Source organism: Tasmannia lanceolata, unplaced genomic scaffold (genome assembly GCF_043159265.1).
Source record: "Tasmannia lanceolata isolate RefF3 unplaced genomic scaffold, GAP_Taslan_0.1 ptg000016l, whole genome shotgun sequence".
Classification (NCBI taxonomy): Eukaryota; Viridiplantae; Streptophyta; class Magnoliopsida; order Canellales; family Winteraceae; genus Tasmannia; species Tasmannia lanceolata.
In genome coordinates this window covers 19,963,662-19,978,177 of record NW_027518693.1, presented here as the reverse complement: position 1 = coordinate 19,978,177, position 14,516 = coordinate 19,963,662, and the positions used below count along the sequence as shown (strand labels likewise).

The 14,516-nt window shown below is 40.9% G+C and overlaps 1 protein-coding gene across 1 annotated transcript; it reads left to right on the top strand.

The window, feature by feature from the left end:
* Positions 1-5,359: 5,359 nt before the first annotated feature.
* Positions 5,360-8,586, top strand: LOC143848159 (pentatricopeptide repeat-containing protein At2g37310-like). The gene has a single exon (XM_077357015.1). The coding sequence runs from the start codon at positions 5,694-5,696 to the stop codon at positions 7,704-7,706; it is 2,013 nt and encodes a 670-aa protein (XP_077213130.1). The 5' UTR covers positions 5,360-5,693; the 3' UTR covers positions 7,707-8,586.
* Positions 8,587-14,516: the final 5,930 nt, after the last annotated feature.

The following is a 14,516-nucleotide window of genomic DNA, read 5'->3' as shown; positions in this document are numbered from 1 at the left end:
AATCCTAATTATTAGTTGAGATTTTAGAGATTTTACATGGTAGACGGCTGTGCATGCAAGTGCAGACCAAAAATGACAGTGGGTCCCACATTGTTCGGGTGATCCAAACCGTTCATTTATTGGGGCCTGACGTAGATAGTGTGTGCCCAAACAATGTAGGGTCCACTGCATTTTTTGTATGCCGTCCACCATATAATATCTCTGAGTAGGGCCGGCAATTTCACCCGAAAAGGCGGGGATCTGCCCCGCCCCGCCCCGTTTGGGGAGGGGATTCCCCGATTTGAAGGGGAAGGGGAATATAAAAATTCCCCGGTGCGGGGAGGGGAAGGGGAAGGGGATGGAGTTGTCCCCGCCCCAACCCGCCCCGCCCCGCTAATCAATGCCATTTTTTTGTAAATTTTTAAGTTTTTTTTTTAAGGAAAACTACTAGAAACTCTGTGGATCGGCTACAAGATTCTCCCAAACATAAACTTAGCTTGTCTTTTCCTTTTAATTAGCTTCTGAGAGCATTTTGGGAACTATAATAACCTTTTCACAGATGTTGAAATAATAAAGACAAGCTGAGAGCCTGAGACGCTGAGTGTATGCAATTATCAAAAAATCGTAGTGCCAACAGAATTTTAGGGTTGGATTGCAGGTTTTAATTTTCAACAAGAAAAATTTAGCTACTAGAAATTTGTTTCATGTCAGCACTAGACTGAATTGCAGTTAAAGAAATAAGTCATTTGTTGATTTTGTTCTCTTCTCCATTCTCATTTCTCATGCTCATCTGGGGGTTAACATGCTATACAGAATGAACTAATGAACATTATTTTGCGTGTGTGAGCGCCCACTTATGGACTTTTGAAGTTCATTGTGACTACTGAAATAGTTACTTTTTGCACATTGGCTGCCTGTTAATGAAGGTAATCCTGGTGCTCATTTCCTATTTATCATTCCATATTTTATGCAGAAAATTGCTGAAAGATGAGGTCCTGTTGTTATTTATGTTTGTTGTCTCATCCATGCATTTCTGATTTTGTCCATCTGTTTGTTGATCACATGAATAGAATCATAGCATTCATCACAATATTGTCTGTAATGGACGTAGAAGAAAGAAGCTCTGTTTGCTGATTTGGTTGGGTTCCAAAGAGGGGGCGGGGCGGGGATTTTGTCCCCGAAGGATGCGGGGAGGGGAAGGGGAAGGGGATTAGATATTCCCCGCGGGGAGGGGAGGGGAATTCCCCACCATCCCCGCAGAGGGGAAGGGGAAGGGGAGGGGGAAAATTCCCCGCAGAGGGGAAGGGGAAGGGGACCCCAACATCCGGCCCCGACCGGCCCCGTTGCCACCCCTATCTCTGAGATTTTATACAATGTATCGCCATGGACCACTATTTTTCAAAATGTACTCTACGCGATTATCACAACCCTCTGATCTATAGAGGTTTCCATAATATGCGCTTCCTATATAGATCGGAGGGCTAGGATCATCCTTTGTAAATGTTTTTTTGTTTTTGCGGCACAACCTAGTCACATTGTGGCTCATCAAATGGACGGTTTGGATCATCCTATCGTGTGGGCGTGTGGGCCCTACGGTACTTTTTGAAAAAAATATTGGACTATATGAGGTTACACCATATAAAACTCAGGATTATATAGTTCCAACTAGTTGATTTTTTTTTAATTTATTTTGGGCGATGATTTTTTCACCCCCTACGATAATGCGGCCCACTTTTAACTTGAATTGTAGGCAGACATTCACATTAGCAGGGGGCGCATTATCCTACAGGGGGCGAAAAAATCATCTCCCTTCTATCCAGTTTGTCCAGGGAAAGGGAAATGATATTTCCACCCCCTTGCCAGCAATTCCTCTTCTTGTCTGTCCTTTCCTAAAATAAATCCAGTTTGTCCAGGGAAAGGGAAATGATATTTCCACCCCCTTGCCAGCAATTCCTCTTCTTGTCTGTCCTTTCCTAAAATAAAGGTTCTTGAGGAAAGGACAAATAAGAGGGATGTAAATGCTCTGAAAGGGCGTGGGAATATAATTTTCCAATGGGAAATTTGGGGGGAAATAAAAGGTTGGGACTTTATGAGATGAGCAGTTAGAGATAGGGCTCCAAAAAGGGGTTTCTCTTGAAATGATTACATGCCTTTTTCTATTGGCATAGTTTGTGGATCTTTCATGTTACTTTATGCATGAGAAATAAATTGGTCAAAATATTTTCATGGAATGATTATAAAGTTAGGAATGATTATAAAGTTAGAAGACCCTTTGATTCAACTAGTAATATCTTATAATTTCATTATGAGGAATTCTAGACTGAAGGGAGCCCCTGCAAAAAAGAGGTGAAAGGGCTCTCCTGTTGGCTACACTTCACCGTCATACATTAATAACGGCCGGAAAGTCAAGCATGATGGTGATATGTAGCCAACGGAGGAGCCCTTTCACCTCTCTTTTGCAAAGGCTCCCTTCAGTTTAGACTTTCTCTTTCATTATTTTCTTTTTTTCTTTTTTTTGAATGTTACATAAAGTGCTTTGATGATTTTCTATTTAGGGCACCCCTAATTTTTATGTAAAATACTAAAAAAAAATAGTGGCACTAGGCTCTTTCCTAACAATTACATTTTAGAGCCACATGGAGTGATCAGGTCCGTTGATATGACCAACAACCACTAGTGTGAACCATAGAAATGGAGCCCACGTGTCGAAGGCAAATGACACTATTGTTTACCATTAGGATAGCAAAGGTTTTTTTTTTTTTTTTTAAGGGAAATGTTACCCACACTACTTAATTTTGATGAGGGCACTCCTCACTTAATTAAAAGTACGGTATGGCCAGCACCATATGATGATCCAAACCTTCCATTGGATGGGCCACAGCCTAAATAGGTTGTGCCCCAAAAATCATTTCCATAGGTTGATCCTAACCCTCCGATCTATAGAGGGTTAGGATCAACCCTCTAACATTCTAATCCTCTTCTTAGATTAAATATTAGTACTGCAAAATTAGTGAAAAGGAGACAAGATAATTTCAAAATAAATTTATCTACTCGGAACTACCAATCACAAACACATTATCCAAGGATTTTTACTCCCGTGATGGACAATCACATCAGCTAATTAAATTTTTTTGTATGCTTGTCCATAGGCCCTATTTGTGGGCTCAATCAAGGGGCATTTTGCTTTCCTCTCATCTTGTCATCGTCCTTTATGTCCATTTTAGGGGTGTGTGTTTTATTATTGCTCGTTATTTCATGTCCATTGCATGGAAAAATCTAGTTTTTTTTTTTGGATTGGTAAGCTGGGGGTTTAGGCGGACCCCTAAAAATCTAGTTTTATTAGTTAGTTTGCAATAGATTGTTGATCATTAAAACATGGAAAATGATACGGTAACCATGAGTAAGACTGATGGGAGAACCTAAAGCCTATGGTGCCACACAGAGACCGACACCTTATTGCTGAAAACTCGTGCTTTCGTTGCTACCACCATTGCAAAAACTTGATCATCATTCAAAATGGAGAGCTCCCTCCCCGTGCTTCCTCCCACTAGCTATCATTTGTCCCGACTTGAGATCCTTCACAACAAAATCCCAACTCCCAAGGCACCTTTTAGGTGATTTCCCTAAACCTGAGGATTGGTTATACGCCACTTGTAATGTGGTGGCAACAACCCATTTGTTTGGTCTCGTGCTTGGTCTTAAAACCGGTTTCCCTAGCATTACTCTTACAAAAATGTCAACTGTGTACATAGCTAGATCGAGCTTGATAAGCAAGATAAGCTTCAGTTACACACGTAGGTGATAAGCCGCCCTAATTCCTTAAGCTAGTAGTGTAACAATTATTTCTCTATGATGAACTCCTTGTCAACAATCTTAAGCATTTGGTAAGCACCTTCATAAAAAATGTGCCTCTATCTACTACATAAATGACAGTTTATGGTGATTAGATCTATGGTTCTAGTGGGCCACCAATAGTGCGGTCCATTCTCTCGTGTCTTGTCATTATTCATGAGAGGAATTCTAGATTGAAGGGAGCCCTTGCAAAAAAGAGGTGAAAGGGCTCTCCTATTGGCTACACATCACCATCATGCATTAATAACGGCCGAAAAGTCAAACATGATGATGATGTGCGGCCAATGGGGGAGCCCTTCCACCTCTTTTTGCAAGGGCTCGCTTCAATTTAGACTTCCTCTATTCATGATCCTAAGCAATTGATCAGCACCTAAAAAAGGAAGGCATTTTTTTAGTATAATAGTCCACCAAATCAAAGAAGATGATTACCACAAAGTAGCAGGGAATTATTATGCTAATGTCATAATGATGCCATACTTTCGTAACATATCGTATTGCCTTCTAATCCCCTAGCCTCACACATGTGCAATGCTCGTCAAGTGCTCCGACATTTTCCCAGAGTCAGCTCACCTCAAGTGGCCTAGCCTTGTACCACAGGCAACGACACTTATAATGTGTTGGGACCCGGGTAGAACTCGCCCTTAAAAGCTAGCCGTTAAGGCGAGGGTGCCCATTCCCATATAAGCCCATCCACATCCTATTAACCTTCTGATGTGGGACCTTTGCTTTCATGTGGAACCCCCAACAATCTCCCCCTCCGCGTGGAAGCTAAGGCTCAGTTCACTTGCGTTCCCGGGAAAGCAAATCCCTGGAAAACAACCTCTTTTTTCCTTGACAAGATAGAATTCTGGTGTTCAATTGCTTTCCTGAGAAAGTAACAAGCCTAGGTGGAAAATGTCAAATAATGACATTGAAATTGCCAAAAATGATGTGGAAATGCCTCTTTTCTCACAAGTGTGGGAAACTAAATCCTACTATTTTGGTCGGATTTGCTTTCCCAGGAAAACTAGTAAAAAAAGGTGGGCAAACAGTTTCTTGGGAAATTTTTTCCTGCACAGTTCATGCGCACATGAACAAGCGCGGGAAACCTTTTCCTACACAACTTCCTTGGATTTCTTTTCCTAATGCCACGTCAGATTTCCGGAAAACCTTTTCTTTTCCTTTCCAAGGAAAACAAGTGAACAGAGCCTAAGTAGACAATCTTGCCCCTCCATGTAGTAGGAACATGGGAACTACAAGATCTTCCCCAAGGAGTTTTTCCATCCTCGGAGGCATACTGGTGTTATTGGGATCTTCTTGAGAGATTTTTCCTTGCTCGGAGGCACACTGGGGTTACAACGGCCCGGCTCCAATACCACTTGTTGGGATCCTGGTAGAACTCACCCTTAAAAGCTAGCCGTTATGGGGAGGGTGCCTATTCCCATATAAGCCCATCAACATCCTATCAATCATCTGACGTGGGATCTTTGCTTTCACGTGTCACCCCTGACAGAATGCTTGCATTGCCCCCACAAAGAAAGCACATAAGAGTCGAAAAGAAAGACCTGTATTGCTCCCATGAATGCTTATAGCTTAAAGAAATTCAGAGGTTTGGAGGTGAAATTCGGATGAGTGTCACACGGCTGTGAGGATAGGGGATTAGCAGGCCCGTGACGATAGGATGATCCTAACCCTCCGATCTATAGAGGGACTGCACATTATAGAAACATCTACAACCTGGTTTTCCTAGCATACATATTAAATAGGAACCCATGTAGTAGTGTTGTTGCCTCACCATATTACAGTGAGCTCGCGCCAAGAATGAATGAGAAACGCTTTAAATAAAAGACAAGAAAAACAAAATTCTCATATTTACAGTTTGTATGAGGAAAACGTGGCCTATCCAATTTCAAATCTCCAACGGCCACCTACATCGAGCCCTAGAAAGCCTAGACGGGCCCAATGGCGTGGGCCCCATCGACTACCCTGCCGTCGGCCAGCTCATACAGCACTGCTCCGACCACCGTCTCTTCTCTCCGGCAAAACAAATCCACGCCCGTCTCATCCTTCTCTCAATCACCCCCAACAATTTCCTTGCATCAAAACTCATCTCTTTCTATTCAAAATCAGGTAATCTCTCTAATGCACGCCACTTGTTCGATGAAATTCCCCAAAGAAACATCTTCTCTTTTAACGCCATGCTAATTGCCTATTCCCACCACAACCAACACTCTCAAACCCTGAACCTCTTCTCCTCTCTCGCCTCGTTGGGATCAATCCTTAAACCCGACAATTTCACCATCACCTCACTTCTGAAAGCTCTGTCTTCGTTGTTTCCGTTCTTGTCCGTACACCCGAGTTTGGGTAAGCAGGTACAAGCTTTTGTGCTGAGACATGGGTTTGATTCTGATCTTTTTGTTTCCAATGCTTTGGTTACTTTCTATGCGAGGTCGGGCGATTTGGGTTCCGCTCGAATGGTGTTTGATAGAATGCCTGAAAGAGATATCGTGTCGTGGAATTCTATGATGTCGGGGTATTCGCAAGGCGGATTGTATGAGGAGTGTTTGAGATTGTACCAGGAAATGGAAGGTTCATCCGGTTTGAGACCAAATGGGGTTACAATGGTGTGTGTTTTGCACTCGTGCGCCCAGTTGAAGGATCTTGCTTTTGGTATGGAAGTTCATCAGTTCATCATAGAGGCCGGGATTGAAATGGATGCTTCGGTTTATAATTCTGTTATTGGACTGTATGCGAAATGCGGGAGTTTAGATTATGCGCGCGGGTTATTTGATGAGATGATCGAGAGAGATGAGGTGAGTTATGGTGCGATGATTTCCGGGTACATGAATCATGGGTTTGTTGATAAAGCAATGGAGCTTTTTAGGCAGATGGAAAACCCTGTTTTGAGCACTTGGAACGCTGCTATTTCGGGTTTGGTTCAGAACAATTGCCACACCGATGTACCGAAACTCGTCCGGGAAATGCAAGCTGCTGGAGTCAGACCAAATTCAGTTACGCTCGCAAGTGTTCTTCCAACATTTTCATTTTTTTCAAACCTCATAGGTGGGAAACAGATACATTGTTATGCCATTAGAAATGATTATGATCGGAATGTTTATGTGGCAACTGCACTGATCGATACATATGCGAAAGCTGGTTTGCTCCGTGGAGCACGCAATGTCTTTGTAGGAACGAGGGCAAGAAGTGTTATTGTTTGGACTGCAATCATCTCTGCATATGCGGCCCATGGTGATGCTGATAGTGCTCTTACCCTGTTTCATGATATGCTTGCTAGTCGGACCCGACCTGACCCTGTCACTTTCACTGCGGTGCTGGCGGCTTGCGCGCATGCCGGGGTGGTAGAGGAAGCTCGGCGGATCTTTGACTCCATGCTATCAGAATATGGAATTGAGCCCGCACTGGAGCATTTTGCGTGCATTGCCGGAGTACTTAGTCGGTCAGGGATGCTTGAAGAAGCAGTAAATTTCATCTCTAATATGCCGATGGAACCAAGTGCAAAGGTGTGGGGTGTGCTTCTTAATGGTGCATATGTTTTTGGTGATGTTGAGCTTGGGAAATATGTTTCTGATAGATTATTCGAGATCGAGCCCGAGAACACGGGGAATTATATTATTATGGCAAATATATATTCTAGAGCTAGGAAATGGGAAGAAGCTGAGAAAATTAGGGAGAAGATGAAGGATAGGGGATTGAAAAAGATCCCTGGTTGTAGCTGGATTGAGACAAGCAATGGATTGCAGAGCTTTGTAGCAAGGGATACATCGAACCTACAATCGCATGAAATTTATGGGATGTTGGAGGGCTTGGTTGGGTTGATGAGAGAAGAGGGTTATGTTTATGCGGATGAATTGGATGAGGAGAGTGTCTGCGCTTAAAAATGAGAAAGACGAGGAGAGTATTGCCAATCTTATGGGCATCATGTTGTCCTTAACCACACTGATAGTGAAGCTGTGGCTTCTGTCAAACTCTGATGATTCGCCTGCCCTTATATGCTTAAATGAATTTCTCTGGACTTGTTGCGTTGTTGAACTGTCCAATCCGAAAACATTGCATTCAATTGGTGAACTGAAACACATGCAGCACACAGCCTTGTCATCAAAGATTTGCTCTGTCATTCTTGGTTGCCCCACGAATGGCTGTTTCCAAGCAGCATCCTCACCCAATACGCTATGCTAAGCGCAATGATGTGATCAATTGCCAATTTCTAATAATTGACCGTTGCACCATCAATGCCAGAGGTTATATGGATTATTTTGGTCACCGTCACATGATAGATACCTATGGAAGAGTAGCCATTGCCAGATTAAATGGAATCACATGTAATTCCATCTTTTACTTCCAGTTGTATTAATGGATGTCCTCCTAGCCGAGTCTATACAAACAGGATACATACAATGTTTTCTGGGTTCAGCTATTTTCACTTGACGCTACGTATGCTGAAGCTCTAAGATTCATCAAGTTCTCAACTCGACTAAATGGTATGCCAAATTGGAATGATTAGAAGTTCTTCACTTTTCTCACAAAAATCATTGCTATCTTAGTCAATTAAGTTATTGTTATTTGAGATTTAGTTGTTTTAAATAAGATCCGAGCTTTTAAGGTGGAATAGGATTTCAAACTTGGTAAGATGAAAATGGTGTAATTTTGTGACTTTAGTTTAAAGGGAGAAAAGGGTGTTTTGTAGAGAGAGAAGGTACTTGTTTTGTAACAGAATTTGTTCTTTTTATTTTTATAGTTAAGAAAGATTTCTTTCTCCTTCTACTTTATATGGAAAGATTGATGAGGTCTTATCATTCATCAAATAGGAGGCGATTTCTGTGACTCTATTTTATTCATTACAAAGTCTGTGGCTCCTAGCTTTAATCTTATCAGTATGGATTACATAATTATCTCAAATATCGAAATTGCTGAGCAATGGAAGACCCAATTGATATGGCAGTGATATTATCAATGAAGCAGCTCAGGGAGGTGACTGTCTATTTGAGGTAAGTATCTATGTTAACTAACATAGTGGAAGATATGCAGTACCTATATCCACTTGATGATTATGTGGAAAATAGTTGTGCAGAAATCATGTTGTCGAAATTAGAGGGTATTTGAGAATTGTTACATCTTACTCGTCGAAACCCAACTTAAATGACTGCACTTGTCGGAGACATAATATGGTCAAAAATTTGTTCAAGGTTTGAATAATTGTTATTGATTATGTGATCTGCAATATTATCATGTGATTCTGTCAAAGGAATCATCGAAACCCAACTTAAATGAATGGAAAAAAAATAATCATGGGTGGAGTAATTGTTATTGATTATGTGTGATCACTTGATGATATTACAGATCTATTTACTAACAGACAACCTAAGGAGTTATCTATCTTGATATCAAGGTTGATGAGGCTAAAGTTTGTCTAATGAAATAACCTGCAATGGAAACCCAGCCTAAATGACTGAAGATACCAAGAACTAGGTTGAACAGAAAAAATAAGTTGCTTAATGATTTGATTGGAGCACTATGACAGATATTAACCCCAAGGCCTCTCTCTATGGTATAAAACTATAAATAATGTTTATTATAATGTGCAGAGGATGAGTCTTATACTCTGAATGATGTCATTAGCCGATTATCAGTGGGGTGTAGAGTTATAGTACATCTTTGATAGAATCACTTATATTCCTACGAGATATAGACAAATCTCTAAAGCACTAACAAAAAAAGCAGGATAAAGCATAAGATCAACAAGTGCAAACCTGTCAGCACACGATTATACTTGATATTATCATGTGTATAATATGCTGTCTTGTTTTCAAATACGAAATAATTGGCTCAAGACACAGTTTTTTTGTTTGTTTGAAAGATGCATTATTCTTAATGCTTTAAACATGTTATAACGCAGGGACAAGGTTTCCCACTGGTATAACTAACCTCTCATCATCCCCAAATACATATCTCCCGATCAGCACTATAGTTGTCATCTTACACTGCCCTCTCAGCCTCCCCTCAATTCCTTTTCGAGATCTGCCTATACGATGACAACCTTTTCTCTTTCCACCCCTTCTTTTGCCAATTTGTCGGCTACTTCATTGGTGGACCGACTCATATACTGAAATTTCGGGGCTAAGAATGCAACTAGGTGACTAATTTCCGACACAATGTCCGCAATCGCCCAAGGGCCGATCAACTTTCTAGTAGCCCACGATATTACGTTTGATGAATCTCCTTCAATGATCAAATGACCACTAACATGATTTGCGAACCACTTCACTCCCCATAATAATGCCTGCGCTTCCGCTTCATTCGAGTCGCATTGCCCCACCGGTCTAGAGTATGAGAGGAGAGTAGATCCGCTTGAGTCCCTGAATAATCTACCAATCCCCACTATACCTGAATTCCCTTTTGAACTTCCTTCAAAGTTCCACCTAGGCGCTTCACTTTGCTTCTTCTTCTTCTCACCAATGATGATCTTCCACTTTCTAAAGATCTTCTCTAAGCTGTAACTTCTTCCATCCTTACCGATGCTGCTCCAAGCTATGATAAGACGTTCAAGTTCAATAAAATCTGTATTGGTGCATTAGTCTATAGACTTGTTCAAATCTTTACTTCAATTTTGAAATGGGATTTTCTAGGGTCCATCGCAAAAGGCATTTCGTGGGACGTGTGTTTCATGAGAAAGCAGCCACATAGGCTCACTTTCCAACAGATTTTGTCATCATTCGTGAGGTGGCTGCTCTCTCATGCAACAGACTTTCCGCGAAATGCCTTTTGCGATGGACCCTAGCAAATCCCATGAAATCCCCCAATGGGAAAATCTTTCACATGTGTTTTGGTAGTCCTCAACTAGGTTTCCTTATTTGTGGTTCTGTCATTACATTTTGGGAAATAATATATCAGCACAACCATGTTTTTATAATTGCAGAAACTGAGTTTGTCTTTTCTTTATAAATTGGCTTGCCAGAGCTTTTTGGTAACTGTAATAACCTTTGACAGCACTTTAAATAATGAAAGACAAGAAAGAGTTGGTGCAATTATTAAAACATGGTTGTGCTGATATCATCTCCCTACATTTTTACCATTTTTACTTACTAGTACAACATGCTTAATGTTGTTGTGACACTATTAAGGGTGTGATCTTATCACTTAAGAGAGCCTCTCCATAGAGTCGTAGTTACATAACAAGTTTACTCTAAGAAAGATACAAAAATCTATAATAATCCATAATCCATAATCCTTTCTCTTTGTTTCTTCTTTTGTGTGATTTTTCTCATTATTTCTTCTGTGATTTTTCTCCCCTTTTCTTCTCTTTTGTGATTTTTCATGGGCAAGTCCTGCTTATGGTATCCGAAGGACCATCAATTGGAGTATACACACTGTCCGCGAAGGGATTGTTATATCCTAAAGACGATCAGCGCTTGAATCTCATGCTCGTGCACCTTCATAGAGTGGGAAGATGATTTCATCCTAAGAATAGCATCAATAAACACGCTCCTTAATCTGGTATTCAGATAAATTTCTTCTAAGCATTGGGTTTTTGCTTCACTGATTTTCATTAAGGACATCATAAGATTTACATGGTTAGTTTTCATTGGGTATGTAGATATCAATCCTCTATTGAAAAAGAAAAGAGTTCATGAAGCTAGTATATATTGGCTGTGTAGATATCAATCCTCTTTTGAAAAAGAACAGAGCAAACTTTCTTTTTCTAAGTTTCCACACAATTTTCCATGGAGATCAGGGATACCAAACAGTGTAAACATTACTCTCCACAATTTTCTTTCTTGAAGAAAATACTCTACAGAAATGTCCCTAGGGTTAACCGCACATACGTAACAGCCAAGGTTTCAAAGGATTGATTTCTCAAATCACATTTGCCCATGGATGATACTGAGAAATCATATATCTAGCCGTTCACAGGTCGTCAATTTTTCATTTTTAGATTATTTTCAAAGGAGAAAACTTGCGAATAAATGGAAAAAAATATGTGATAAATAAAAACTATAGAAAATCAACTGATTAAACCCTGAAATTCTAAACAGGGGTTTTCCGATGGAGCTTGCTATTTTACTGAGACCAGTTTTGGACCAAAACTGTAAGTGAAGACCCGGGAGCTTTATCCATAGAGGAATTGAGGACAATTTAAGCTTTTCAAGAGAGCAACCAGGAGCCCATTTTTGTAAGATGAGAGGCCTCCCCCCAACATTGAGAACCTGGTTTTCGAGAGCGGTGGTGCAATCTTCTCCATTTGAGAATCTTATGAGGAAGAAGTTCTTGGCCATTGGATGGATTTGGAGGTCCCCTTTGGTTTTCCATTTCCGAAGAAGAAAATCACGGAGGGCTAGAAAGTAAGGTTTTTTACCCAACAAGTAACCAAGGAGACAGTTAGTCCATTTGTTTTTGGCTTCAAGGAGATCATTATCTTGGAGGAAGACTTGTGTGGGTTCAAGGGTTTTGTTTAGATTATCAGGGTAATGGTCAAGGGTTGTGGGTTCAGATGGCTCAGTCTGGTCATTGAAAAGACCTTTCCAGCTTTTGGGGGGTGGCTGAATCATACAGGGGGCAGGGGGTGCTGGATGGGTGGCCTGGGGAGAAGGCGGATTTTCTTGGTTTTCAGTTCTTAGATGGAAGTGGACACAGGGAAGAGGGTTTCTCCTGGACTGGGGGATGAGATGGCTCCCTTGGGACTTTCGATGTTCGGGAATGGAAGGAGAGGGGGGAGTAAAGATAAATTTTGGCATTTGGTGAGTGGTCCAGAAATTATTTTTTCAAACTTGCCAGCTGCGGCAAGCCTGGGATTCAATAAAGGGCTCAGACTCTGGGGGGAGGAGATGACTGGTTCGTGAAGGTTAGGATTGACGGGAGTAGGTCCTGCAGCATTCGAAGTGTCTAAGGGTTTTCTAACAATAGCAAGATGGGCATGGCCCAAAGCAGAGATACCGGAGGAGAGAGTGTTCGTCCCGCTTCCATCATCTTCACCGGTGGATTCTAGATAGAGGCTGACAGTAGGAGGTGGAGGAGGCTTGAATAGTTCCTCGGTTTCTCTATCTCTTGGAAGAGGGATTTTCCTTTTCTGTCTTTTCTTCTTTGTAGAGGAGCTAGAATCCGATTGGGAGGATCCATTCTTTTTTGGGTGATTGGATGGGTAGATAGGAAGATATCGGGATGCATCCGATTGAGACTTTCCCTCACGCAGCGCATTAATCCTTTGGAAGATACCTTCAGGGCTTTGTGATGGGTTTGGGATTCTAGGTTTCTCGGGCTGGAGATTTGGGGTTGGGGACAGGGTTTTACTGTCTTCTTCTTCAAGAGTCTTTGCTTTTTGGTAGTTCTCTTTTAGATTACCTAAGAAGCTGAAGAAATTATCGGAGGGAAAATTCTGCGTCGGCCACCCTTCGCCTTCCATTCTCCGTGGGAGAAAGGGGGAATCCTTCCCTGGGTCGGGGGGCTCCATGAATCTCGGCAGGGCTTTTCAATCAGAAACCCTAACGTCTTGCGCAAAACCCTAATTCACTTTTTGCGCAAAACCCTAATTCACTTTTTGCGCAAAACCCTAACATCTTGCGCAAAAAAAAAAAAAAAAAAAAAAAAAAAAAAAAAAAAACATGGTTAGTTTTCATTGGGTATGTAGATATCAATCCTCTATTGAAAAAGAAAAGAGTGCATGAAGCTAGTATCTATTGGCTGTGTAGATATCAATCCTCTTTTGAAAAAGAAGAGAGCAAACTTTCTTTTTCTTTTCCTTTTTCTAAGTTTCCACACAATTTTCCATGGAGATCAGGGATACCAAACAGTGTAAACATTACTCTCCACAATTTTCTTTCTTGAAGAAAGTACTCTACAGAAATGTCCCTAGGGTTAACCGCACATACGTAACAGCCAAGGTTTCAAAGGATTGATTTCTCAAATCACATTTGCCCATGGATGATACTGAGAAATCATATATCTAGCCGTTCACAGGTCGTCAATTTTTCATTTTTAGATTATTTTCAAAGGAGAAAACTTGCGAATAAATGGAAAAAAATATGTGATAAATAAAAACTAGAGAAAATCAACTGATTAAACCCTGAAATTCTAAACAGGGGCATCATCAAATTCGTCAAACCCGTGGTCTTCAAACAGATATTTCATGTCTTTCTCAATCTCTGCAGCATATTCTCCACGGAATTGGAATCTGATAGACAGACACAGCATGTACCAATTTCTTATCATCACCATTTTCCTTCATTCTAAGAGTCAAGCTGAAGGAGATATCCTTTCAGAGAGAGAGAGAGAGTTCAGAGTTATCTATTTCTTTTCTAATTTTGAGAGAAATGCTATTTCGCGGCTCACTTTTGCAAGAGTGAACTATCAAACAGGCTCACTTTTTAGAAGATTTTGTCTCAAGTAATTCATCTGAGATTGCTGTTCTATCCTGCAAAAGTGAGCAGCCAAATGGGCTTTCCTCAAAAATTGCCTAGCAAATCCCTTATTTTCTTGGTGCCTTAATTTTGCTCCCAGAAACTCAAATTCTTTTCTTGTAAATGTATACGAGTGGAAAATGCGATTATATTGTTTATAGCATCTATCAGCCAATAAACTTTGGGAAATAATATCCACACTCCCTAGTTTTAATAATGACATTCCATACGTTATTACCCACTATTTTGCTTGGTTGTTGACAGCATCTTGAGAATTGTTACAGCCATAAAACCTGA